This window comes from Gossypium raimondii, chromosome 3, assembly GCF_025698545.1.
Source record: "Gossypium raimondii isolate GPD5lz chromosome 3, ASM2569854v1, whole genome shotgun sequence".
NCBI classification, from domain to species: domain Eukaryota; kingdom Viridiplantae; phylum Streptophyta; class Magnoliopsida; order Malvales; family Malvaceae; genus Gossypium; species Gossypium raimondii.
The window spans coordinates 58,157,021-58,183,323 of record NC_068567.1 but is presented as its reverse complement, the minus strand read 5'-3'; the positions used below and the strand labels follow the sequence as shown (position 1 = coordinate 58,183,323).

At 32.1% G+C, this 26,303-nt stretch overlaps 1 protein-coding gene across 8 annotated transcripts; it reads right to left on the bottom strand.

Annotated features, from left to right (window-relative positions):
* Positions 1 to 5,664: 5,664 nt before the first annotated feature.
* On the bottom strand, positions 5,665 to 10,166 carry LOC105794976 (E3 ubiquitin-protein ligase RING1). 8 transcript variants are annotated; one of them, XR_008194591.1, is made up of 4 exons: positions 9,088 to 10,165; positions 6,540 to 6,649; positions 6,360 to 6,446; positions 5,665 to 5,974 (listed from the first exon to the last, which is right to left on the bottom strand). XR_008194591.1 is itself a non-coding variant. In XM_052628597.1 (2 exons), the coding sequence occupies exon 1, from the start codon at positions 10,089 to 10,091 to the stop codon at positions 9,093 to 9,095; it is 999 nt and encodes a 332-aa protein (XP_052484557.1). In that variant the 5' UTR covers positions 10,092 to 10,166; the 3' UTR covers positions 6,427 to 6,649; position 9,092. The 8 variants fall into 8 exon arrangements, 4 of the variants coding, with proteins under 4 accessions (XP_052484557.1, XP_012479839.1, XP_012479840.1 ...); XR_008194593.1 differs by lacking the exon at positions 6,360 to 6,446 and having other exon boundaries at positions 9,092 to 10,166; XR_008194592.1 differs by lacking the exon at positions 6,360 to 6,446.
* Positions 10,167 to 26,303: the final 16,137 nt, after the last annotated feature.

Here is a 26,303-nt window from a genome sequence, read left to right as displayed (position 1 = left end):
ATTGAAGTCAAAACAGGAGAGGCCCAAAACCTTTCACCATCCATTCTACTTAGAGTAGAATATTGTTTTTATTAAATAAATATTATTTTTGGTCTACTAATTTAACTAGTATTCTCCTATTTCTCTTTAAAATATATGGCACTAGAAGAGCTATTTACACAATAATTCACATAAGTTTTTAATATTGTTATTCTGCCAAAAAATAGTAAAAATTTATTTTCTAAGTATAAATTTTAATTTTTTGGGAATAACAATTTTACCGGTTTTTATTGAGAGAGTTTTACTTTCCTATTGAAAGTAATAAATCGCTTTTAGTTGTGTTTGGCTCGTGATTGTTTGAGCCCACACTCGAAGCAATTCGTGGTACGAGAATAGTAGAGAAGGTCATTCTGTTAAAAGTTAGGAACGTCTAGGATCTATCTCGCTCAAAGCACAGATACTTTTCGGGAAAAATTTATTACTAAAAATATCACAAACAGACTCGGTTTTCAAAATTTTAATTTTGCTGTGATAGAAAACTGTTTTCTAAATAAGATTTTTCCAACAATTGGTATCAGAGTCAGATTGTGTTATATTTATAGTATAAATCGATACTGAATTTTATTTCTTATTCATGTTTGATTAATTTTTGATAACATGTGACATTCTTGTAAATGTATACATGTTTTAGGTTATGTTTGTGGATGAATGTCTTTTATTATATATTTATGATAAAGAAATTTTGTCAAAGTCGTAACTCCTAAAATTTAAATTGGTTGTAAATTCAAGTTTTATAAAATTTTTGGATATGTAATTAGATCGTGGATTATCATCTTCAAGCGGGTTTTATTTTAGAAAAATCATGTGAGCTGGAAATGAACTTAAGTTTTTATGTAATCGAATTTTTCAACAAACCCTAGAAAGTCGAAAAATTAATTTTGTATAATTTAACTCTTAGAAATTATGGATTTGAAAATAATTAATTAAATTTGTTTAATTTTATATTATTTATTAAATCTTTCCATTGAATAAATTATTTAAATTTGTTCACATACAATTAATTTAACTTACACCGATGTAAAACTTAAGCGGTCTTACACAATTTAATATTTTAACAATTCAACCGTCATATTTTTAAATATATTTATACTTGTCATGCATGTAAATTTTTAATCGATTCAAAATTTCTATCATATCGATCTAAAATATTGTTTATATTAATATATATTTAACGGTTGAAAGTTGTTTTACATAAAACGAATGGTTAGAAAATTTCAATTTATGACAAACTTGATGTGCATGATCGACATGAATAAAACATGAAATATGATGATTGGATTGTTAAAATATTAATCGTATAAAAGGTGCGAAAGAATATAAAATCACTTAAGTTTTTACCGGTGCAATTGCATCCTCTCTTTAATTTAATAATTGTTACAAATAATCTATAAATTTCCAAAATCTAATTCATAATCACTATGATAGAAGATTTTACCTTTTTTTCTTTTGCTTTTATTATCGTTTAAAAAAATTCATCTAGAAAATCAATTCTATTTTTAACACCTAGAAATAATAGAAAACGTGCATATTTTTTTATTTACTTTTAATTCACTAATCTACATTCTGTGTAATATATATTTTAATTCTTAAAAGAGTCTTATGAAATAAATTAGGTCACATATTTTCATTTTTTAAAGGAATTTTATAAAATAAATAGGGTCAAATTGTACTATTTTATTATTATTTTTATTAATAATAAAACTAATAGGAATTTTTGAATGTATTAAAATTTTTTGTTGTATTTAATTTTATATATTAAATTCTTTGAAGGTCATTAATCTTTTTTTAATTACATGTTTTTAATTCTTTCAACAATTATCACGGTGAAATGTGTTGTTGATTGAGTTTTAGCTCGATTGACATGGACATTATTGTCAATGCAGGAAGACGTGGGTTTGAGTGCGTTTGAAGCACTATTGGTAGTTTTAGGTATTGTCTCAAAAAGAGCAAATAAAATCGTATTTTTTTAATATTAGTACAAATTAGAAGATAATTTTAGAGGTTACAAAATTACAACATTATGATAATTAAGTTTTTATACTCATTAATTACGTATTATATATCAATCTGTTACTAATTATTTATTTAATTTCATAGATTAAAAGACTTCTTTCCTAATAAATATTTTTTAAAATTAGTTTGATAAAAAATTCAATATGCAATTTTTTCATGAAAAAAAAAGAATTGCATATTGAATTTTTTGAGGATATTAATTTCAATATTTTTAATTAAAACATGAGTTTTTAATAAATTAGTTCCAATAAAATATTATGATGCTAAACATATAATAATGTCTTCTAATACTATGAAAATTTTTCTTATACTAATTCATTATATTTAACCATTATATATATATCATATCTTCCTATTTCTGGATTCATACTTAATATCTTTTAATTTTCATTTATCATGCATGTTTTCTTCATTTGATTGTGTTATGTTCATTTTGCTTAGTGATTTTATGTTATGTTAAAAAATTATATTTAAATTGTTTCATTGAACCTTCAATCAAGGGTGAAGTAGGACTGACCCCTAAAATAAAAAATTTTCCATTTAACTCCCTTAAAATTTTTAAAATTTCTAGTTTCACCCCTACCTTCAATATAAACTATTTGTTTGAAAAATGTTAAACTTTCATTATGAATTTTGATATCAATACATATATATCTATGTTTTTTTTATTGTGTATCTATTTATTTATAAATTAATTAAAATTCAGTTAAGATAATTATAGATAATAAAAATAACTATAATATTTTTGGAAAATATTTTAAATTTAAGATTTTCTTTCATAAAAATAATTTTAAAAACAATTACTATCAAATGATGGAAATGGTTTTATTGTTAAATATATAAAACAATTAACAATGTGATAATAGGCCAAAAGATCTTAAAATTTGATGTATTATATATTCACATTGCATTACTTGAAAATGTGCAATACATTTTATTTTTAAATGTTAGAAAATTTATTATTTCTCCTATTTAAGTCCCACTTGAGTGACATAAATTTTGTTAATTTGTGTAGCATGGGGATTCCTTACTATTCCTCTTTTCAAAATTTTAATTTATTATTTATATGTTCTCTTTTTTATTTAGGATTTTACCATCTTATACAAATAAATATAAATAGCATGACACATTTATAGTATTATTTTTCAATCTCTAATTTTAACGTATTTAAAATCTGTGTTATATGTAGTTTACACAACTAACATAAGAATTACAAGCATGATGGCTTCTTTGGCCTTTCAAATTTTTTTAAAAGAAAAATCATTTTAGGTGTCTATTTAATTTTAATCTCACCCTTAAATTTATATTGTTTGTTAAATCATCTTCAAATAGATTGAAAAGTTAAACATCTGTTAACTTTGTTGATGTGACATCCACATAACAATTTACGTGTATGTCACGTTAGCAATCGATTATTTTAAAAAAAATTTAAGAAATATTTACTGATAATTTTATACTTTTTTAATTTTTAAATATTTAACATTTTAAAATAATTAATTGTTAACATGATGTATAAGTGACAATTCACGTGAATGTTACATCAACAAAATACATAGACTTTAGTTTTTCTATTTATTTTAGACTATTTTGATAAACAACACAAATTTACAAATTAAAGAAAACAAAAATTAAATAAAATTAAAATAACTTTTTGATAAAAGTAGAGAGTAAATAAATCATTATGCATATATATATATATATATATACATAATAATGATGATAATGGGGACATATGAAATAAGTGGTCGATGGACTAGGAAACATAGTTTAAGCCACAAAAATGAACATATTAAAAAGCTGGAGGAGCCCAGCTCCCACCTGTTTTTGGAGGCATTTATGAAAAGGACTAATGACATTTGGCAGCACATATCGATCATATCAAGATGCATGGCACATAGCAGATTGGATTATTATGCTTATGTGAACACCAATGGCATGTTGACACCAACAACAATGGCCTCAAAATCATTTGGCCACACTGTGTTGAGTGTGGTGTGTGGGGAAGGATATTCTCTCAAACAAAACTAGACCTGTCCATGGGCCGGGCCTGGCCTGAAATATGGGCCTGAGATTTTACCCAGGTCCGGCCCAGAGAAAAAAATATGAGATCCGAGCCCGGCCCGGCCCGTTTTTAATTAAAATTAAAATTAAAATTATTTTTTTAATAAAATTAAAACTAATTGTTATTAAAATTAATTGTTAGTAAAATTATCAAATTATTAATTGTTAATTGTATTAATTGTTGTAATAAAATCTAACATTTGATTAATAAATTTATCAAACTATTAATTGTATTAATTGTATTAATTGTATTAATTGTATTAATTGTTGTAATAAAATCTAACATTTGATTAGTAAATTTATCAAACTATTAATTATATTAATTGTATTAATTGTTGTAATAAAATCTAACATTTGATTAGTAAATTTATCAAATTATTAATTATATTAATTGTTGTAACAAAATCTAACATTTGATTAGTAAATTTATCAAACTATTAATTGTATTAATTGTATTAATTGTTGTAATAAAATCTAACATTTGATTAGTAAATTTATCAAATTATTAATTATATTAATTGTTGTAACAAAATCTAACATTTGATTAGTAAAACAAACTTGATGTTTTATTATTATTATTATTTTGTAACACTAGTCAAGGAAATGAAAGTAAATAAACTTAAAATAAAAAACTATTATATTTTAAAAATAAAAAAAGATATTTAATATTTTTCGGGCCGGGCCCGGGCCAAAAAATCTTGCCCGAGGCCCGACCCATTTTTTAAACGGGCCTAAATTTTTGCCCAAGCTCATATTTCGGGCCTATATTTTTACCCAAACCCTCCCATATTTCAGGCAGGTCGTCGGGCCGGGCCGGGCCACCCGGCCCATGGACAAGTCTAAACAAAACCCTACACTTTTATATTCTCTGGTTTTACCCTCTCGACCCAAGGTAACTTTTCATGGGTTCTTCTATGTGTGTTTAGATAGCTCTAGGATTGTAGAAATAAGATAATGATATGAAAAACATAACATGACTATATAAATTGCTTCGAAAAAAATAATACCAACGTAATATACCTGTGGCATAAGTTCCACAGTCGGGGACCAAAGACATCATATTGCTCATTGGAGAACGTAAACGTTCAACTTGATTATAGCTATTTTTCCCATCTCTCTCTCTTTCCAAAACAATAGCTAGTAAACACCCATAAGTAAACAGAGCCCATTTGCAAGGCTCGGTCTGGTGGCAGTGAAGCTGCTTCAAGTCTCCAATCCAACAACTTGGACTGGGATTATGTCTATGTTAATATCAATGTATTATGGAAGTTGTTATAATAGAAGTCAAATTACATTATAATTTTTTATTAAAAGAATAAATAAATTAAATTTTATACGTTAAGATAAAGAATAAATTAATCATTCTATTAAAAATTTTATCTATTTTATCATTAAAAATTGATTTTTATAAAATATACATCTAGTTATTCTATCAACTAGGCTAGTTTTTAATAGTACAAAGAGAAAAAAATTTAACAAAAAAATTAATTTATTTTTCGATCTAATGTACAAAGATTAATTTACTTATTTTTTAATGTAGAAGAGACAATATATAATTTAACTTTTAGTATAAAAGCTTTCCGCAATTGTTTTCTTCCCCGAATTTTCATTAGTGTGAATATTATTAAAAAAGTCATACGACTCCAAAAACAAGAAAAAAACAAAAGCCCTGAGCTAAACACGTCAAAGAAATTCGATATGCACCTGCTAACCAAAAGCCAGGTTATACCAAATGAGAAGGGACGAAGGAGACCTGCCGACGGCGAGGTTTTTGTGATATCAAAGCCAACACGATATGTCATCAACCTTCAAACTGAATATCCAACATAGGGCTTTGAGTCTCACAACAGACCAAGCAAACCTGAAAAATCATCACAGGGTGTAAATTATACAAAGGAAAAAAAACAATCACATCCAAGGAAGAGGTAAAGTGCCTCAATAAGATCTTCCATTGAGGAAGAATCGAGAACCAACATAAGAGGCGGTAAGAACTCTGGTGATGAAGAAGGAAAGAAAGGAAGGGAAAATGGAGAAGATAGGGGTGGGAGGAAGGGGCAAAGGGGAAATGAGAGGAAACAACATACACTTTACTCCCTAGTTGAAACAACAGTCACATCACAGCATATCCATAACATAGTCATTTACTTTTTCTTTGTTTGGAAGGTCCATAAAAAGATCGTATTCTTGAGAACATCATAGCTAAGTAAACTAAACTTCTATGACATTTCTTCATTGATTCTACTTACTGATCTCTTCCAAGACAAAACTGCATAGAGTTGGGATGAAAGAGGATTGGGCAGGGACCAAAGAATGTATGAAAAGAGTAAAGTAAGCTGTCATTGATAAACAAAGCTGTGAAAAACTTCAGATAAATGTACATATAATGCTGAATACAAGACTAGAACTTTCTTAAACATAACCCATACTGTATCTCAATTCTCCATGTTTATACAAAACTCTGCTTCCCAACTTTGAAAGAGGTTTCTTATCATCATGTGCCCACGAAATAAATGCTGATGTTTTGCTGGATTTCAAGCTGCCAAATACCACATTCAAGTTAGGATGTCATTTTGCAAATATGACTCATATAAAGTATGTTCAAATTGTCTATGAAAATGCAGGCAGCTATGTATAACTCAGAACCACAAATATCGAATGAAAATACTACTGCACCATGCAAGTAACTGCCACCATAAGAAGGTATCTCAGATTTTGTGTGTATATATCAGAATATACTTAATGGCAAAACATTAGCATCAACCTCATCTTTCCACTTCCCATTTCAGACCAAAATCATGTATCCAAAAAAGTGCAGACCTTGATAATTAACATTATGTCTCTTGAGCTGAATAAAATTGCTTATTAAGAATAAGGTTCATACTCCTTACAAGGTTGCGATTAACTTGGAGGTTGAAGGATGCTTCTTTATGTCAGCTTATCAAGCAAACATGGAATCAAAAAATTCAACTCAAGCATATTGTATTTCAGATGTCCTCTTATCGCATCTCAACAGGACTTAAGAATCAGTCATAGATGTTGGCCAGTATGTAATGCAAGGAAGACAAACAGTACAAAAGCCGACCAATCAAAAGCTAAAATATAACATCTCAGCCAGATAACTAAATAAAATATAAACAGCTTAAGACCCCAGCAACTAGGAGGTTCTTCAGAAAGCTCAACAATGAAACAAAATTAAGACAGAAATACTATAGAACACATAACACCAGCTAGAAGTTACATAACATCAGAACTTTCCTTGAGTCTCTTCTTCCAATGAATATGATGTTAGTGCCAGAAGGTTATACACTGGAAGTATAGAGCTTATATTTCTACTTTGTTCCTCACATTCACTACCATCGCGTTTATCTCACTTCTTTACATGTTTCGTTTACCCAGTAACAAACCCCCCCCCCCCCCAAAAAAAAAATCAAACTTCTATTCTTACGTTGGAGAAACACCTCAGTGAGTTACTAGAATTCCAGAAGGATATCAGAAGGCCCTATATATTTCTATAAACACATCTAACTTCAGCTACTTCATCTTTCAATACTTCTATTTTTTACCTTCACTATGCTCAAAGAATTATCACATACATGCAAAAGTTCACCTTGTTACTCAATATTTATAGAATATTAGTTCCCACCAACTTAATCCTGCAAGATAGACCACCAAACTTTTGACAGCTAATATCCATTGAATTCTTTGAAAGATATACCAACTAGAAGCATATAGAATTTTGAAAAAAAAAGGTCACAAAATATTATATCACAACTACACAGTTGTGGAACATTAAGTTCATAAAACAAATAACTCATTAATAACCTACAAAACCAGTACACCCATAATCCATATAAAGAACAATAGAACTAAGTCACCAAACAGAAAGATGCATCCTTGACGCAATAGAAAAAGCTATTAGTAAACATAAGACGGAATCCAGCATGTGCAAGAGAAGTTAAAAGACAAATACATGTCCTCGATTATTATAGTAATTTTACAATCTTCACGTTGACAGAAAATCTAAATTTAGTTATTTGAAAGAGCATAACAAGAAATCTTGTGATGCCTAACCAAGGTCAGATATCTTCTCCTTTCCATCTATTCCTTGTCAAGATAGGGATAAAATGTCTAGAAGAAAAAGAAAATAGGAGTTAATATGCGAAGTTACAATTTGGTTATCTAAAAGAACACAGCAAGGAATGATTTTTGTTGCTTAAGTTCAGACTTCAGATTTGTCCTTTCCTTTCAAAATTTTAAGATAAGGATTAAATGTATGATGAACACACACACAAAAAAAAGTATGCCTTAATCTATACCTTCACAATTATAGAAACTGCACCACTATAATAGATAATGACAGCAGTGTTTCTCAGATTTTTTTAGCTCTAGCCCAGCAACTCTAAATAGTGATATTTTAAAAATATTAATAAAACAAAGATGGATTGGAAGGCATCATAGTTTCCATTACATCAACAACAAAACGCAAGGAAAGAATTTGAAAAGCCTTGCAGGCATAATAGACACAGTTAGGGACTTCCAAGAAAAGAATGCATATAGTTGATTATTTCGACTAATAATGTCCTATCATATTCACAAATATTACATGAACAATTGGTCAAATGCTACCAGGTTCAAAGACTAAAAGATCATAATCACAATTCACACATTCAGAGATTCGATATTTGTTGTCATGCCTAGCAGGCATTCTCAATTTCTTCTCCACATTCCTGTATGACTTTGCCATACCCAACAATGTACCAAAGGCCTGTAACCAAAAATACCCAAAACTCAGACGACCAGCTTCACCATATTAGATGGTAAACTCATTTGATCACCATTGAACAACACACATGATACATAAGAAATTGAACTATAATTCAAATTCTCAACAGCCCTAAATTGAATGCCAACACTTAGAGAACACAAGAAAAAGGGTTATCATGATAATCAGTAATGAGTGAACATAATACTCACGAACATCAATCCAAATCTTCTTGTCTGGTCTCCGCATTATCAGCTGATCCTGAGCCAGACGCTCGAGCCTGAAATGGCCAAGGCAGCGATATCCTAAAACTCCTCTCCGCCGTCTGATTATCCCCTGCAGACCTCCGCCCACTCCCACCAGTATCAGCACCATCGTTACCTCCATTAGTCCCCTGTGCCCCACGAACCCTCCTCTCGTAATCAGGGTCATCCGTAGGCAACTCGTGACGGCACACAGGGCACGAATTATGAAGCTCCAGCCACGGCAATATGCAATCCTTATGATAAAGATGCCTGCAGGGCATCCGCTTCGCTTGAATCCCTTCCTCGAAATCATCCATGCAAACTGCGCACTGGTTGGACTTTGAACTCAAGTGATCCTTTGTTATCTTCACCGATGGTAGCGAATCGATGGCCGACTTCGATGCTGGTGGGGTCCCGTACCGGTTCGGATCATTTTCGGCTAGCTGTTGGATCAATTGCTCGAGCCCTGGGCCGATGAAATAATCCCCGAGGTTTGCCGGAAGCCGAAAGCCTGACTCGGATGGGCTGTTCTGGATCACAAACTCGATTTGCGCCCCGCTTGAACGAAGATCGCTGAGATGATTCTGAATGAAGGTAAACGGATCGAAAGCGAACGGGTCAGCTCGAGTTGTCACGGTCGACTCGAATAAGCCTGTGCTCTCAAGGTCAACATAAGCAGGAGATGATGAAGAATTCATAGCCGTAAGGAGGGGGAGGATGGAAGAGAACGGATCTGATAACGACGAGGAGGAGTGGGAGAATGGATTCGGGTTACGGAAGTTGGAAGCTTGATTAGGGATAGGGTTTTCGTATTCTTCGAGGAAGCCACCGTGGCATATGGGACAAGAGGGATCGGAGGGCGCTATAGTGACGGTGACAGTACGGTTACATTGGTAGCAGAAGAAAGGTTTGTTGGTAACGAGGAGGGAGTCAGCGCCGGCGCCGCCGTTGACGTTCCCGTCGGACGACATGTTTCAGGTCAGGGATGGTTTCAGATACAGAGAGAAATGAAATTTGATTTGAGGCTTTTTGGTTGTTTAAAAAATAATAATATTTATATATTACTGAGAATCTGCGACGGTTGCTGAATATTTCAATTTTAGAAGCTTCTAGAAGGTATACCGACTTGTTAGCCAATATTTCTACTTACCTGAGTTGCCACTTGAATCTCATTTTATTGTAAAATATTGATTTTAAAAAATTTCAACCTAAAAAAATATATAATTTAAAATTTTTAAATTTTAAAAATAGTTATCATCTTAAAGAATTATTACATTAAATTTTAATTTAGTACAATGACACACATTAAATTTTGATTTAATTTATTTGTGTACATTTTGAAAAATAAATAAATTTAATTATTTTTATTTTAGATTGAAGATGAAGTGTAGTTATATGATTTATCTCTTTAATTTTTCTCATGAATATAAAAACTTTTGCTTATCTTATTTTTTGAGCATTTTGCTTATATTCTCTTGGCCTTGGATTATGCAGCCGATATAGATTGTTGATTATAAACTCTCTTTGTTTTCCAAAAAACCATTTAGAAATGCAAAAATTCGTCATAATCAATCCCATGCTTTTGCTTGTAGCATTTAGCAACAAATCTTGCTTTGCATCTCTCCACTTCTTCACTTGTATTTTTCTTTGTCTTGAAAATCCACTATAACTCCAATAACTACTAATGACTCCTAGATTTAGTTCTTTTATCATTCATAACTTTATTGAAGTTCGGCAAAAAGAATCATTAATGGCTTCAATAGCATCGTAGTCGTTGAATTTGTTATCTAGATTTTCGTTCAATTACAATTGGACTAACATACTAACAATTATAAAATAAGAGGACATCAAAGCTTGGTTACCTTACCTAGAGAGTAATCAACTATAAATCACCTTGTGCAAGATGTGGTTCAAGTCTAACTTACCTACAAAATTGCAACCTCAATCCTATACACAATCTAAATCACTCTCCCACTAAGATTTTCCCCTAAAGCTTAGATGTAAATTGATCAACATGAACAATTTACTTACAATGAATATACACTAAAATAAGTTCCTAACTTGAATAGAATGTTGGGAAATGTGTCCATATTGTAGTAAACATGTAATTATTTTCTATGTATTTGAATGATGAATAAATAAATAAAGTTAATTTCACATTTCACTATTATGTCTTTTGTGTTTCTGTTTTTCATGTTTTGCATACATAGCAAAATTGTGATAAACAAATATTAGCTCATTGATTGTCTAAGTTCAAACGGATCATAAGTGGCATTGTAAGAACGTTTACATTGCGAGAAAGACAACTTACATCAGTAGATAATCTAAACAAGTCCGTAATCCCGTAAAAGAATCAAAGTGAGCATTTGATTCAAATACTTAGAAGGATTATTATGTTGTCTACAATTCCAATTAGGGAGATGGCTAGTCTTGGCTATCGAAGCAGTAAACTCTACGGGTAGAGACATAGATGTATTCTTTAGAAGAATGATACAATTGACTAGACCCAAGATGAATTAATTTTGAATCCATTTGTGGATTAATTCCCTTGTGACGTTTATTATGTGATTTACCTAAATCCTGAGTTAGCCACTGACCGTGTGTATGTAACTCATGTGCTTTGATATAAGTGGAGGCTTATACTCTAAAAATGATCAAGCCCATAGTCGGTATGTTAGGTACATGACTTGTGTATGACATTGCTTTGCTAGCAACAATGAAATTCATAGCTTGATTAAAGAGTTAACGATATCCTCTCATTGGCATTGTGTGGATTGATAAATATGGAACGTGGTCACGGGTTGCTTATTCTCGATCAAGTAATTTATCACAGTCTTTTGTTGACAGTGATAATATTAATCATTAAGAATACACAATGGTGACAATGAGATAAAATAGGATTATATTGAGTGCGCTAATTTAACTCAAAGGAATCAAGGATATCATATGAGGATAACACACACATGATGAGGTCATTGGACAAAGCAGTTGGATGAATTACGAATTATCGGAACGATGCTTCTGGACATAATTGTAATTACAAGAGTCTAATTGTATATATGCGATTGGTCCCTCCGCTAGCTCAACAAAAGCTTGGTCGGATTGTATTTGAATCAAAAGAAAATTCTACGACTTTGGAAATAATTTAATTGAGTCAATTTATTCGATGTAGAGTTAAATTAAGTGGTCGTGAGAATTGTTCAACTAGAAAATTTGATTAAATAATTTTCTTGAAAATTTAATTTGGAAATTAATCTAAGTGATTTTTAGGAAAATTAATTTTGATCAATTAAAATTAAACTAATCAAATTAATTAAAATTAATATGATATTTTTGAAAATTAATTTTCAAGTTAGACAATTGGCTCAATGGGTAATTGAACTTGAAATAAAAAATTGGGCCCGAGAACCAAAAATCGAGGCCCAAAACTGGTCGAACTAGGTCGACGGTCCAACTGATGACCAGATCGAACCAGTCGAGTCATCACTGGTCCAAACCAAATGAAAAATAGCCAAACCGGCTCGGGGTGCTATTAGGGTGTCGCACTTACGATGGCACCATTGGACATGACGATGTCAACGGCTGTGATGGCGGCATTCTAGTGGCGGTGGATGGTCAATAGTGACAGTTCTTCAGTGGTTGAGCATTAGAAGAATTACACTCCTACTGGGACTCTACCAGAGAATTTAATTTGATTTCAGATTAACTATTCCAAAAATAATATTATTTTAATAGATTTAATATTAAAATTATTATATTCATATAAAATTAAATTAAATATTTATTTTTTAGATAAATATTCTATTCATTTAATAAGATTTAATATTAAATTTAATCTAATATTTATCTTGATAAGTATTATATTAATTTAATATTAAAGTGATTAAGTGTAATCATAGTTGAACTCTTTAAACTCTCCTATATAAAGAGAGTCATAGGTCATTATTCTTCACGCACTTGAATGCAAGAGAAAGTTCTAGAGAGAAAATTCTCTGAAGAAATTACCCCACTAGTATTTTTTTGGAAAATTTTCTAATTCGAAGCGAGCCCACACTTGGCAGACATAAGCTTGAGGATAGCGGAAAAGACTACTCGGTCGAAGCGTTCATCCTAGGCGAATTGAAAATGTACAATTTTGATTAAGTATTTATTACTTTAGATATCACAACCAAGTTCTAATTTTAGAAAAAAAATTAAAACTCTGATTTTTCCTTAAACTTATTTTCCATTGCATTTTCCAAACTCGATTTTCTAACATAGAATACATGTTTTCTTAATCTCATACTCAAACTAAAATAAGCCTACACTTAAATAAGCATAAACTAGCCTACTTAATTACAATCAATGTGAATCTTTATCTCCTCGAAAATAACCTTCAATTAAGTCTTCAATATGGAATAAAGTGGTAGAGATCTTCTCGTTATCAATTTCCTTGGAAACCAAATCTCTACAAATATAGAAACTCCAAATAACATTAAGAGTCTTCATAATATCTTTGCTTGATTTGAATTTTCCAAGTTTTGTCTTGAATAGACTACTATTAAAATACTCAAAGATTTATTATTAAAAGATGTCAACCAAATATGTTAAGTTACATGGGCCTGCTAGATGCAAGCTAAGTTGCAACTGGAATTGCATTTGATCCTTATGACTAACACTAATAATCTCCCCTTTTGGCATTTTATCATAAGATAAATTTGGTTTTCAACTCAAACATTCCCCTTAACCCATCCATTCAACTATGAGTTAAAATGTATTTAAAAAAGAAGAAGAAGCTATGAGTTAAAACCATGGAATCGACCATTAATGAAAGATAAAAAAAAGCATTAATAATTAAAAGTCATAGTATTGTAATATCATGACAGAAGTAAAGACAATTCACCTATAATTGCCCTTTTTTAGTGGTATCATAAACGATGGTTTCAAAACCCTGTTTTTCGATGATCGTAAGTAAATATTATTTGTTAATATTTATGAGTCTATTATAGTGTTATATTGATTTTGGTCCTATAATTTCATTGAATGATTAGTAATTAAGCTACAAGAACTAAATCCTAAAAATGTAAAAGTTAATTGTTATTGATTTTTATTAGTTAAAAGGCTTAAATAGAAATTGTTCAAGGGTTTAAATGGAAATAAGACCATTTCTAAAATGAGTGGACGGTTAGTGCTTAGTTAAAGTGACTTACATGTTTTAATTAAAATTAAGATTAAATGACATAATAATAAAACAAACAAAGGAAAAGAAAGCCACCATCTTTATTTTCTTTCTTTCTTTCTTCACCATCTGCCATAAAAAAAAAGAACCAAGAGAAACCATTTTTGAATGCTTCAACATGCGGCCTTGCATGTAAATGATTTTAAAATCCGTTTTTCGTAAATTTTATGTTTTTAAGATCATTGTAGCTCGATTTAGCTAACCCATATGTTAGTTTTCAAAACTGTTAAAGTTTCAAAATGTTGAAATTGATGATTTTGAAGCTTTTGTTGTTTAAATATTAGCTTTTAAGCTTAGAAATGAATAAGTAAATAAATTGTAAAGTTTAAATGCTAGTTTTGAGTATAAGGTCTAAAATAAAAATAATTTGAAATTAGCATGAGATTTCTATAATTATAGATATTAGAGGGATGTAGAATGATGTGATTGAAATGGGATTGCAAAGCGGGGCTTAAATGTGAAAGATATGATTGTTTCGATTTTAGGGACTAAATCAAATAAAATGTGAAACTTTGAGAAAATTGTGAAAAGTGAAATTAATTCATATACATGGAATGAGATAGTATAAGTGATTAAAATTGATAAAATGAAATGCATTACAGTATAGATTAAGATTTGAATCAACTGGTAGATAATCTAGGAAAAAAGAAAATTGTAGATTAGTCATTGGCACTTCAATTATCGCTAATTGTACATGGTAAGTTTATATGGTATAATTACATATGTAATTTTCTGAAATTGTATTGAATTAATATAATTTGAAATGTTTACAAAATGTGTCTGGATGAACGTATGAAAAGATAAGATACAATTGACATGACAATAGGGTTATTTGCGCATTGTACAGGGTATGTATAAGAGATGATATTGATGTACGGGAAATCACTGATCATATTGGAATCCAACATTTGTTGCGAATTACCGAGTTTACCTCTACGGAGACCACTGTTACTGATTGTCTCTACGGATACCTTGGTGTGTTTTGGAAAGATGCAATGTCTTATCACATATGATGCCTATGGGCTTAGCACTTTGGTGCTCAGATGTGTATTGGAGATATTGCTCAGATGAGCAATCAGGTGTGTTTTGGTAGTTACCTGTGTATCCATATCTATTTATTATAGTTCATTGGGCTAATTGGTTAATGCAAAAGGGAAGCGACTAAATGATGATATGTCTTGTTTTTGGAAGTGTTTAGATGATATAAGAATGATGTAAATGAAATGCAATTGACAAGTTTGATTGAATAGCACTGAACGAGATTAATCTGTACAGATTGAAATGTTTATGGTCAGTTATTTGACGTGTTCACCTTGTTATTGTGAAATGTGGTAACAAGAAATTATATTCATGTAGCTAATTTGATATGTTAATTGTGAAATTAAGTTGAGAGTACTATTTTAAGACCTATGAACTTATTAAGCAAACAAAATGCTTACTCTGTTTCATTTTCTGTTTCTGTAGTGGTCATTTTACAAAACACGTCGATTGGATCACCTCAAAGCTCACGCTATCCAGCTTCTAACTTGGTAGATTTTTAGTCATTCCAAACTTGGTTATGTGGCATGTATATAGGATTCATATTACATATGTGTCATTTTGATTGCTCATGTGATACTTGATTTTGGATGTTTAAATGTTATGTATATTATAAGTGTGTATGATGGCCAAACTTTGAATGTGGAATGGTTGAGGTAATACTATGAGAATGGTGTAAAATTGTTCAATATGTGATGGTTGGGTGATAGCTTAATTCAATGTCTTGAATGACATCCAAATGGTAATTGTAGGTGTGGTTTGGTATAAAAACATGATGTTATGAGATGTCGAATTATGGTATTCTGGATCATGAATATGGCTTGGACTTTAGATGGCTATATGTCATATACATATATATATATATATATTTTTATATGTGAGTTATGTTTATAAGCAAGCTATGTTTCTATGCTAGTTGTGTTTATATGCGAGCTATGTTTATATGTGAGTTGTGTTTATATGCAAGTTGTGTTTATATGCGAGCTATGTTTATATGCGAGTTATGTTTATATGCTAGCTATGTTTATATGCGAGTTGTGTTTATATGCGAGCTATGTTTATATGCAAGTTGTGTTTATATGCTAGCTATGTTTATATGTGAGTTATGTTTATATGCGAGCTGGCTTTATTAAGTGTGTGCGAATTGATTCATTAAAGTTGTTATATGTGAACTGACTTTGTATGGTGTGTATGTGCGAGCCCTCTGTAAAGTATCTAACTGTGAGTTGGTTTGTAAAGTAATAATATGCGTGTTTTGTAAATTTATGAGTTGTATTGACGTGTGAGTTATATCAATACGTGAGTTGCGTTAACATGTGTCTTGTAGTAAAAGTGCAAGTTGTACTGTCATAGTATCCTATAGCTCGGGTCCAACGATCGGACCAGGTGAGGGGTGTTACATCACCAAGTACATGCCCCAAATAAAAGTCTAATTATCAAATTAAAGTATCATATAGAATAAACATATAAGAAAAATCAAAGAAAATAATCATGCAACCACACAAAAAGTCTCCCTCTATATCCCTACATATAAAATCATTCTTCCTTTTTTTTGCTAAAAAAATGCAAAGGCGTTATGTTCCACGATCAAGCAAATCAACTTTGTAGCAAAAAGTACATGTCTTTTAACAATTAAGAATCTTCAATTGGATCTCATGATATTGAATGTTTTTATCAAGACGAGTTAATTATTCATTCAGGTGCTCTATGAGTTTAGCGTAATCAACGATTGATATGCCACCAAATGTTGATCTAATCTCTCAAAAATATTCCCCCGATTCCAAATGAACACGAGTCCATGATAACCCGAGTCTCTAAATTTTGACAAAATACAAAATCCTAAAAATACTTGAAAGCACCACTTTTCTTGATGAAGCCACATTTCTTTTCTAATAATTCAATATTGCATTAGAGTCACTCGCTAAGAGCCAAGGATCCACCAATTACCATCAACGACTCTCAAGCTCTCCCAAGCAAGTTTCTAGTATTGCATTGTGGGCTACCATAAATCACTGTGAAGTAGAAATATTTAGTAACATTGGTATCACTAACCTGTAGGTGCATAAATTGACTGTGATTAAGGACTACACTGATAGAAGTTGATTCTCTCAAGAAAACCCAAATACCCCTCGCAAAATTCTTTGGATTCAATTTGGTGAGACCTTTTATATTCGGTGAAGAATAAGATAGAGAGAAAAATGATTTTTTTTATGAATTGATTTGTTTTTGTTTTTATTTTAGCTTTTATACTAAGATTATAACTTAATTAATTACTAATTATCTTAATTAAACTTAATTAATTTAACCTTAAGCCACATTAACATAAGTTAGTGGATTTCATCATCATCCACCACCGTTGACCATTTAAAATGGTCTAATTATTCATTTGGTCTTTTGGTCATTTAAAATCTATAGTGATAAACTTTTATAATTTAGTCCCTATACTTTAATTAACTATCAATTCAATAAAATTGAAGGACCAAACCTTAATAAAATTTAATACTAACATCGTAAATATTAATATTTAATATTTTAAGGACTCAAAATACAAAAATAGGGTTCCAAAATCATTATTTTTGACACCATTGAAAATCAAGCTGTTACAAAAACTCATACTATCCTATCACTGAATCGGTAGATAATTGATCATTTTTGAACCCTAAGGTTGTGGCATGTGTATAAGAGTCTTGATATATACCTAGATATATAAAATGTCTTTGTGATTTGGTATCTCATGATGATTTGGTATTTTGAATCTTATATGAAGATGAATGTATGGGCGTTTCATACTTAAAGATGTGACGTTCTATAACTATATGAATGGTATGAAATGAGATGAAATTGGTATCTTTCTTGGTTTTTGAATGAGGTGAAGTGGATGTGAATATATATAACTTGTACATGCTTGAATAATGTGACCTAATATTGACAGATGACGCTTGTACTTAATGCTTATAAGTTCTACATGTGTAAATGTGTACACAAATGATTAAATGGAAGAGAATTGGTAAATTTTAAGGCTATCTAGCATAGGTAAACCTTGGTAATTGAAATGACTTGGTTTGAGTTTGATTCATTGCATGAAATGTTAAATTTACTTGATGTTAGGTTTGAGTTTGATTCATGGCATGAAATGTTAAATTTACTTGATGTTTAGATAGAAATTATCTTGAAGAGATGAAAAACATGAATGTTGCACTTATTTAGCTTGTATTTGGTATGTCTTGTATCAATTGAAATTGGTCCTTGGAGTATATGCTGTTAGGTTTGGTTAAGAACTTAAAATAGGTACTAAATGGTTCAATTATACCAAAAACAGAATTCTCGTCCCGACGATCATTCTTTCTCGTCACAACACTGACCGACAGTAAGTGACGTCGTGAGTTGACTGGCTTGATGTCATGATGTGACAAACTGTTTGCCCTGAAATTTTTAAACTTTGCAATTTGATCCTATTTCGTGCTCGGGTCAATAAAAGAGCTTTCGTAAGCTCAATTAAGACTTGATTTTAATTGTTTAACCATAAATGAATAGGTTTGGCATTGCATTACATATGCATGTGAATATTTTACTATAAATTGATTGTAGTTGCTCGGACAGCAAATATAACATCCTATAGCTCAGACCGGATGATTGGGTTGGGCGAGGGGTGTTACAGATTCATACTCTACTATTTGAATCATGTCTTAAATCATTATATTTGAGACTAAAAGTTTTCTCAAATCCACTGTAATAACCATTCTTGCGAATCTTCCTCAAATCCCACCACTAGTATTATAGTCTACTTTGCTCACATTTTCAATTGTGGTTCATATAATCCTTAAGAGAATTTTTTGTACATAGAACATGTAAGCCTCGGTAAAGCAACCACATTCAAAGGATATGGTTGAATCGTAGGGAAAGATGCCAACCATGGTTGGATTGGAAAATGTTGTTCAAAAATATCCCACGGCCATTCAAATAAAGCTTTCTAATAATCCTCATCCCATTGAAATTTCACCATAAAGTAATCATTTTCTAAAACTATAAGTTGAACCGGTTACTCAAGTTTCCTTAAAGCATGCACCTTGTTCAAATGTGTACTGAAATCGGTTCTCCTTTCAAGAATTTTTAAAATGATCGTTTTCGACATACACTATTCAACCAAGGAGTAAACTCGCTCAAAAAAAGTAATGACCTGAATACCATTCACCATATTCGTTACAACATCTCCATCTAATAAGTTTTTCTCATTCGAATTTCCCAATTGCCCGCGATCCCATTAACTTATCACGGAAGGACATCTTGGTCGCCTCCAGTTGATCCAACATCAACTCCCTCACATCAAGAGGCTCATTTTCTCGTCGGCATACCTTTTCAAAGGTTTGTCCACTCATTGCCTGAGTAGAGTCTTGCTTGACCATGAAACAGGACATTCAAGAGAGAAAAGAAGGTCCGAACAATCTTTAACTGTCAACAAGAATTTGCATGGAGAGCAGCTACTTTTACTACTGAACAATAGGATTAGCAGCGCATTAATGGATTCTATCTTGTTTTAACCTATTTATTTGATTTACTTGATAGATTTTGGGTAATTTAATTCAATTTTTATTATATTTTGTTGGCTCGATTTATCTGATTTTAAAACTAATTAGTTAGAAACTTTTATTTATTCATATGGTAGAGTTCGGTCCGTACTCATGGTGGCAGGCTTCTCAGCTTGTCCCTCAAAATTTTCGACACTTCTTCATGGTTTCTTTGAAAAATGGTAAAATTCCTTTTGACCCTCCAAAAGTTTTTACAATTTTAAAACCATCCTTATATCATTACTTAAAAATAATGTGAAATTACATTTGGTGTCTTCAAAAAATTTCAACTTAGTCCTAATAAAATTTATAGTTTAAGGCAATAAATTTGCTAATAGTTTTTATTTTATTTTATGATACAATACTTTTAATTATAGATTTTATTAGCAAATTGATAATTTAATATATATATATATATATAGTATTTTGTTAATTTACAACCTTTTAAATGGAACTCTTGAATTACTATTGTTGACACCATTTTTTTGATTGAAAACGGGGTCGACTTGGGTTTTGAAAAACGAATACGGGAGTCGCCACCAATCTTTTTTTTTGTGAGGTGTGATCGGGCCACCTCGTAAAAGGGGTTGTTTTTAATAAACAATTTAATTTTATTAAAACAACAGTTTTGGTCTACGAAATTCAGAAAAATGGGTTCGGGAGTCGGTTACGTACGAGGAAGGATTAGCACCCTCGTAACGCCCAAAATTGGTACGTAGTTGATTACTTAATGTCTTGAAGTCGAAAATTGAAAACTTTAAAGAGATTTAAAAATACAATACTTTATTGAAATGTTAAAATTTTTTGGGAAAATAGGCATATTTCACGTTAATCGAGAAAAAGAATCATATCCAGTAAGTTAGGACACAATGTCTCGAATTCTCGATACGAGAATAAATGCCGAAAATTTATTAGAAAAATCCTCATCTTGAGAAAACGACGTGTCATATCCAATGCGTTAGGACACAACGTATCGAATTCCCGATACGAGAATAAATGCCGAAAATTTACTTATTTAAAAAGATATTTAATTATCTCAGGTTTAAAAAAGGGATCATGCCCAGTAAGTTAGGACACGATCTTTTTTAATGCCGGAGATCATCTAGAACTTGAGTTTGAAAAGATTCGTGTATTTAGATTTATTGTGAAAATCGAGACCCAGTAAGTTAGGGTGCGATATTCTCAAATCCAAACACAAGATTTTGCTTCATTGAAATAAATTAATCTAATAAAACACGATGTTAATACTCGTAACAAGGCGATATTGGATACAATAGTGCAAAAATAATATGAGCAATTGCAACAAAATAAGATAAATAAAAAGTACAAATCAATAATGTATACAAGCAAGTAAAATTAAAGCATTCATTCGAATCAATAATGAAAATGAAATAAATAAATAAATGAATAAGATTATAAAAGGTAAAAGATATATGCGTAAGCATAAAATTATGAGAGTGTGAAAAATCTATGTACGTAAATATATATGTAAATATGTATGTATATACTAATGTATATATATAAAGTTATGAAATATATAAAATATAAAGGTAGGTATATATATATATATATATATATATATATATATATATATATAAACTAAAAACATATATGCGCACATACTATAAAAATATGCATGTATACATGTATATAGATTAACGTATATATAAAAATGTAAGTATATACATATATAAAATTAGAAATATGTAAGTATGTATATAAGTATGTACATATATATATATATATATATAACAAATCTAAAACAGTATAAATAAGTAAATGACAATAATGATAATAATAATAATAATAATAATAATAATAATAATAACTAATTAGTTAAATAATAATAATAAAAGGGACTAAATTGAAAACAAAACAAAATCACAGGGAAAAATAAAAAAATGAAATGAAGTAAAGGATTAATCCGTGACGCGCTTGAAAGAAGAGGGACCGAGGTGAAAAATATCCCAATCCACCGAAACGTAGAACTTCGAGGGACTTAAATGAAATCAGAACAAGATTTTAGGGTAAAATTAAAAATAAAATAAACCTAACATAAAGGGACTAAATTATAAAATGGGAGAAATACGGAGGGGTTAAAAGGGTAAATATACCCTTAGCCTCAAAAGCAGCGGATCTGGTCGGACGGGTTGGGTCGCTCATGGTAGCGCAAAGCAGCGTCGTTTAAGGCCGAATGAAACAGCCAAAGCAGGCAGTTTCATTTGGGTATTTAAACCAAATTTCATTAAAAATTTCATTAAGCCCCCATTCCTAAAAAAAATCAAAACTCTTCCTCTTTTCTCTCAAAAACCTCCCTCCTCTAGCCATGGCGCCGTCGCCGGTGGCCGAAAAAAACCAAAACGGCCTTTGTTTGCTCCTCTTTTCGAGTAGAGCTCGATTTTGAGGCTTTTACACCCCGGAGGCCCGCCGATGAAGGTAAAAATCCTTCCTTTTTGTTCTTTTCTTTTTACTTTTCGTATTTTTTGATAAAAATGAAAATAAGTGAAAATAAATAGAGTGAACAAATATAAAAAGAAATATTTTAGATCGAAATCAGTAAATACCCTTTTTTATTTCTTTTTCTCCTGAATCTCGTAGAAAAAATACAAAATAGAGACGCCCAAAATCTCGTAAAAAAACCAAAAATCCCCCCATTCCTTTACAGATTTTAATGGCTTTTATAGCCAAATAAAAGGATAATAACCTAAAAACAAAAGTCTATTCTATTTTGTGTTCTATTTTTATCACTGCTACTGTTGCTGCTGTTTTGTTTGCAGGCCTTGAGTCAACGAGGCAAGTATTTGCCGTTTTAGTGCAAGGCTGACAAACGGTGGCAGACCTCGGGCGACAAACAAGCTACGGAGGCACGTGGGTGACGACAGAGGGTGCGGCGCAAGGCAGTAGCTAAGGTTTCTAGGTTTCAGATTTTTTGCTGAAACTAGTTAAGGTTTTGGGCTTATTGGGCCCTGGGTCCTTTGTAATTTTTGGGTTTGTTTGGGTTTGATTTGGGCCCGGGCGGAAAATGGGCCGTACAGCTGCCCCTCTTTGCTCGTTGTCGTGTAACGAGAACAGAGCAAAGACTAAGTAAGGCCCATTTTGCCCGGTCTTGCCAAATCTTGATTTCTTGGCGCCTTTCTTCTTCAGGTGGCCTCATTCCCCTCTACTGGGCCTTGTTGCTTTGATCCACTCTACTGCACTTCAGAGAGTTCTGACTTGTAGCTTCAATCTTCTTTGTAGCAACTTCAGGGGGACGATGTTTGTGTTTTTTTCAGTCTGCTCCACTACTGCTTAGGGAGATAAGACTGGTGGCTTAAATCTGCTTCACTACTGCTTAGAAAGATGAGATTCGCCGTCTTCGATCTGCTCCACTACTTCTTAGGGAGATAGGATCTACCATCTTTGACCTGCTCCACTACTGCTTAGGGAGATAGGACTGATGGCTTAAATCTGCTTCACTACTGCTTAGGAAGATGAGATTCGCCGTCTTCGATCTGCTCCACTACTGTTTAGGGAGATAGGGTCTAACATCTTTGACCTGCTCCACTACTGCTTAGGGAGATAGGACTGGTGGCTTAAATCTGCTTCACTACTGCTTAGGAAGATGAGATTCGCCGTCTTCGATCTGCTCCACTACTGCTTAGGGAGATAAGATCTACCATCTTCGACCTGCTCCACTGTAACCTTAGGGAGATAAGATCTGAAATTCTTCGGTCTACTCCACTCTAACTTCAGGGAGATAAGATCTGAAATTCTTCGGTCTACTCTACTGTAACTTCAGAAAGATGAAATCCTTTATTTTAATCCGCTCCACTGTAACTTCAGGGAGATAGGATTACTAGCTCCAATCTGCTCCACTGTAACCTCAGGGAGACAAGATCTGAAATTCTTCGGTCTACTCCACTGTAACCTCAGGGAGATAAGACCTGATGCGATCTACTCTACTGTAACTTCAGAGAGATGAGATCCTTTATTTTAATCTGCTCCATTGTAACTTCAGGGAGATAAGATCTGAAATTCTTCGGTCTACTCTACTGTAACCTCAGGGAGATAAGACTTGCATATTCAACCTGCTCCACTGTAACTTCAGGGAGATAAGGTTTGTGGCTTCGATCTGCTCCTCTGTAATCTCAGGGAGATAAGATCTGAAATATTCACTGATCTGTTCTCTGGGGAACATGACCTGTATAATGAACCTAATTATGCCTAATGATTAGGATGACATGATCAAAATGAATCAAATGCTCCTAACTAGACATGTGTGAATGGTGTTTGCATGAATGCAGAATTTTATTTTTTTGAGACTGATCCTGCTTAGGTTGTCATTACTCAAAGCTTATTAAGGCTTTGTGACTGACGTGTTACAGCATCTTTTTGCTTGACTGGCTTTTCTGGAGAAACAATTAGCCAGGTTGCCCCCACTGTAAACCTCAAAGTTTAATCCATTAGGGCGCACAATTTGTGCCATCATTCTCCCACTACAATCCAAGGGTAGAAATATGCGGCTTTTTATCTCAATCCTATCTTATCACAAATCGAGGATACATGACCTAAATCGTTCTGGTTTCTTACACCATTCTCAAGGTGTCATACCAAAGACTTATGCGCAGATGAAGGCTCTCTTCTCCGAGGTAACCTCTTCCTACTGCCTGATGATTATTGCGTACTTGTTCATTCCAGCTTTGTCGTTAAGCCGTCATCTTATCATTTTGTTCAATCAACGCATTTGACAACGAAATCTAAAGAGAAAGTCCAAATTTAGACTCTTCCTTCTCAAATTTCCAACCTTTACCTGGTGTGTTCTAAACAATCGTCCTGTTTCAAGTTCCTGTGATATTTAGAAACTTTCCAGAGTAAAATGCAAAACTTCCTTTGTGAAAGTTTTATTAGTCCATTAATCATTATTCCAATGCAACACGTTTGCAAAAAGGTCATAACAATGGATAAGAATAAAGTTGGTTCTGAGCATAGCTCGAAAGAACAAATTATCGAAAATAGTAAAGAAGGATGACAAAGAAATTAATTGGGAATGTATATCTTGGAAAGGAAAAAAGTATTCCAAGAACAACAAATAATATGAGAATTGGGTGCCTTAGAGATCGCAGCTTGAACTTCTCTGTACAAACTTTTTGAAGACCATTTTGAGTTTGGCATGTGTTTAGGAGATCTACAGTGCTTTGTCGATGCCCCAATATGTCGCTTATCCTTTCCTGTTAATTCAGGCATAGCAAGATCACCACATGCCCCAATATAATCAAAATTCGAATCGCTCTGATCGCCTCATGCCCCATTCTGAACAAGTATTTGAGCCGCCCTTTTCAGGTTTTCAACTCAAATCCCCTTTGGCCTAAGGCGCCCTTTGCGGGTTTTCCCCTTAGCCTCTCCATTTTTCATTTTTCATTTTCATTTTCATTTTTCATTCCCATTTTTCATTTTTTTCATTCTCATTTTTCTTTTTTTTCTTTTTTTTTACTCAGAGTGCCCTTTGCGGGTTTTCACCTTGGTTATTTCTCCTTCTTTAAAAGAAGTATTTCTTGACTGGATCCGAGTTTATAGGACTAGCAATCTTACTCAGGATCAGTGCTCTTCTGAAGAATGTCTTCTTTACAACGTAGGGACATTCCCGGTTTGGCATTCATTTCCCTCTAGAATCCTTTTGGAGAGGAATGATCTTTTTCGACATCCAACCCTCTCGTGGAATTCTCTGAGATGACACCGTTCATTATGGGCTCGTATCATTTGTTTCTGGTAGCTTTTAACCTTTTTCCTAGGTTCAACTGATCGCATCGCGATCGGATCCATTCTGATTCATCCAATTCTAGCTCAACTAATACCCGGAGAGAAAGGATTTCAATAGGTAAAACTACCTAAACCCCGCAAACCAAGGAGAAATGTATTGCCCCGGTACAGATGTTCGACAAGCAAAGAAGGCAAATAGTAATTTCTCATGTCAATCCTTGTAAGTCTCAGTCATTTTCCTTCAATTTTCGATGTTCAACTCTAGGCAATTCAGTGACGAATCGTGGTGTCCACTTTTGAGTTAATTTGAGACCTCAGCTATCATGCTATTGTTTAAGCTCAATGCATTCTCCAATACCCTTTTCTCTGAAATTCTGTATCGGTATACGATGACCTTGATCCATGAAGTAGCCTTTCAAAAAAATGAAACAATGCCCATTAGAAGTCTTCGATAATGGTGATGTACATGCCCATTGTGCTCGAAATTTGAGTCGCCCTTTTCGGGTTTTCAACTCAAAACCTTATTTGGCCACAAAGCGCCCTTTGCGGGTTTTCGCTTTGGCCTCTCTTTTTTTTCTTTTCTTTTTCATTCTGATTTTTCATCTAGATTTCTCTTTTTTCATTCT

Coding starts and splice junctions, on each gene's coding strand:
- LOC105794976 (XM_052628597.1), bottom strand. CDS start 10,091: ATGTCGTCCGACGGGAACGTCAACGGCGGCGCCGGCGCTGACTCCCTC.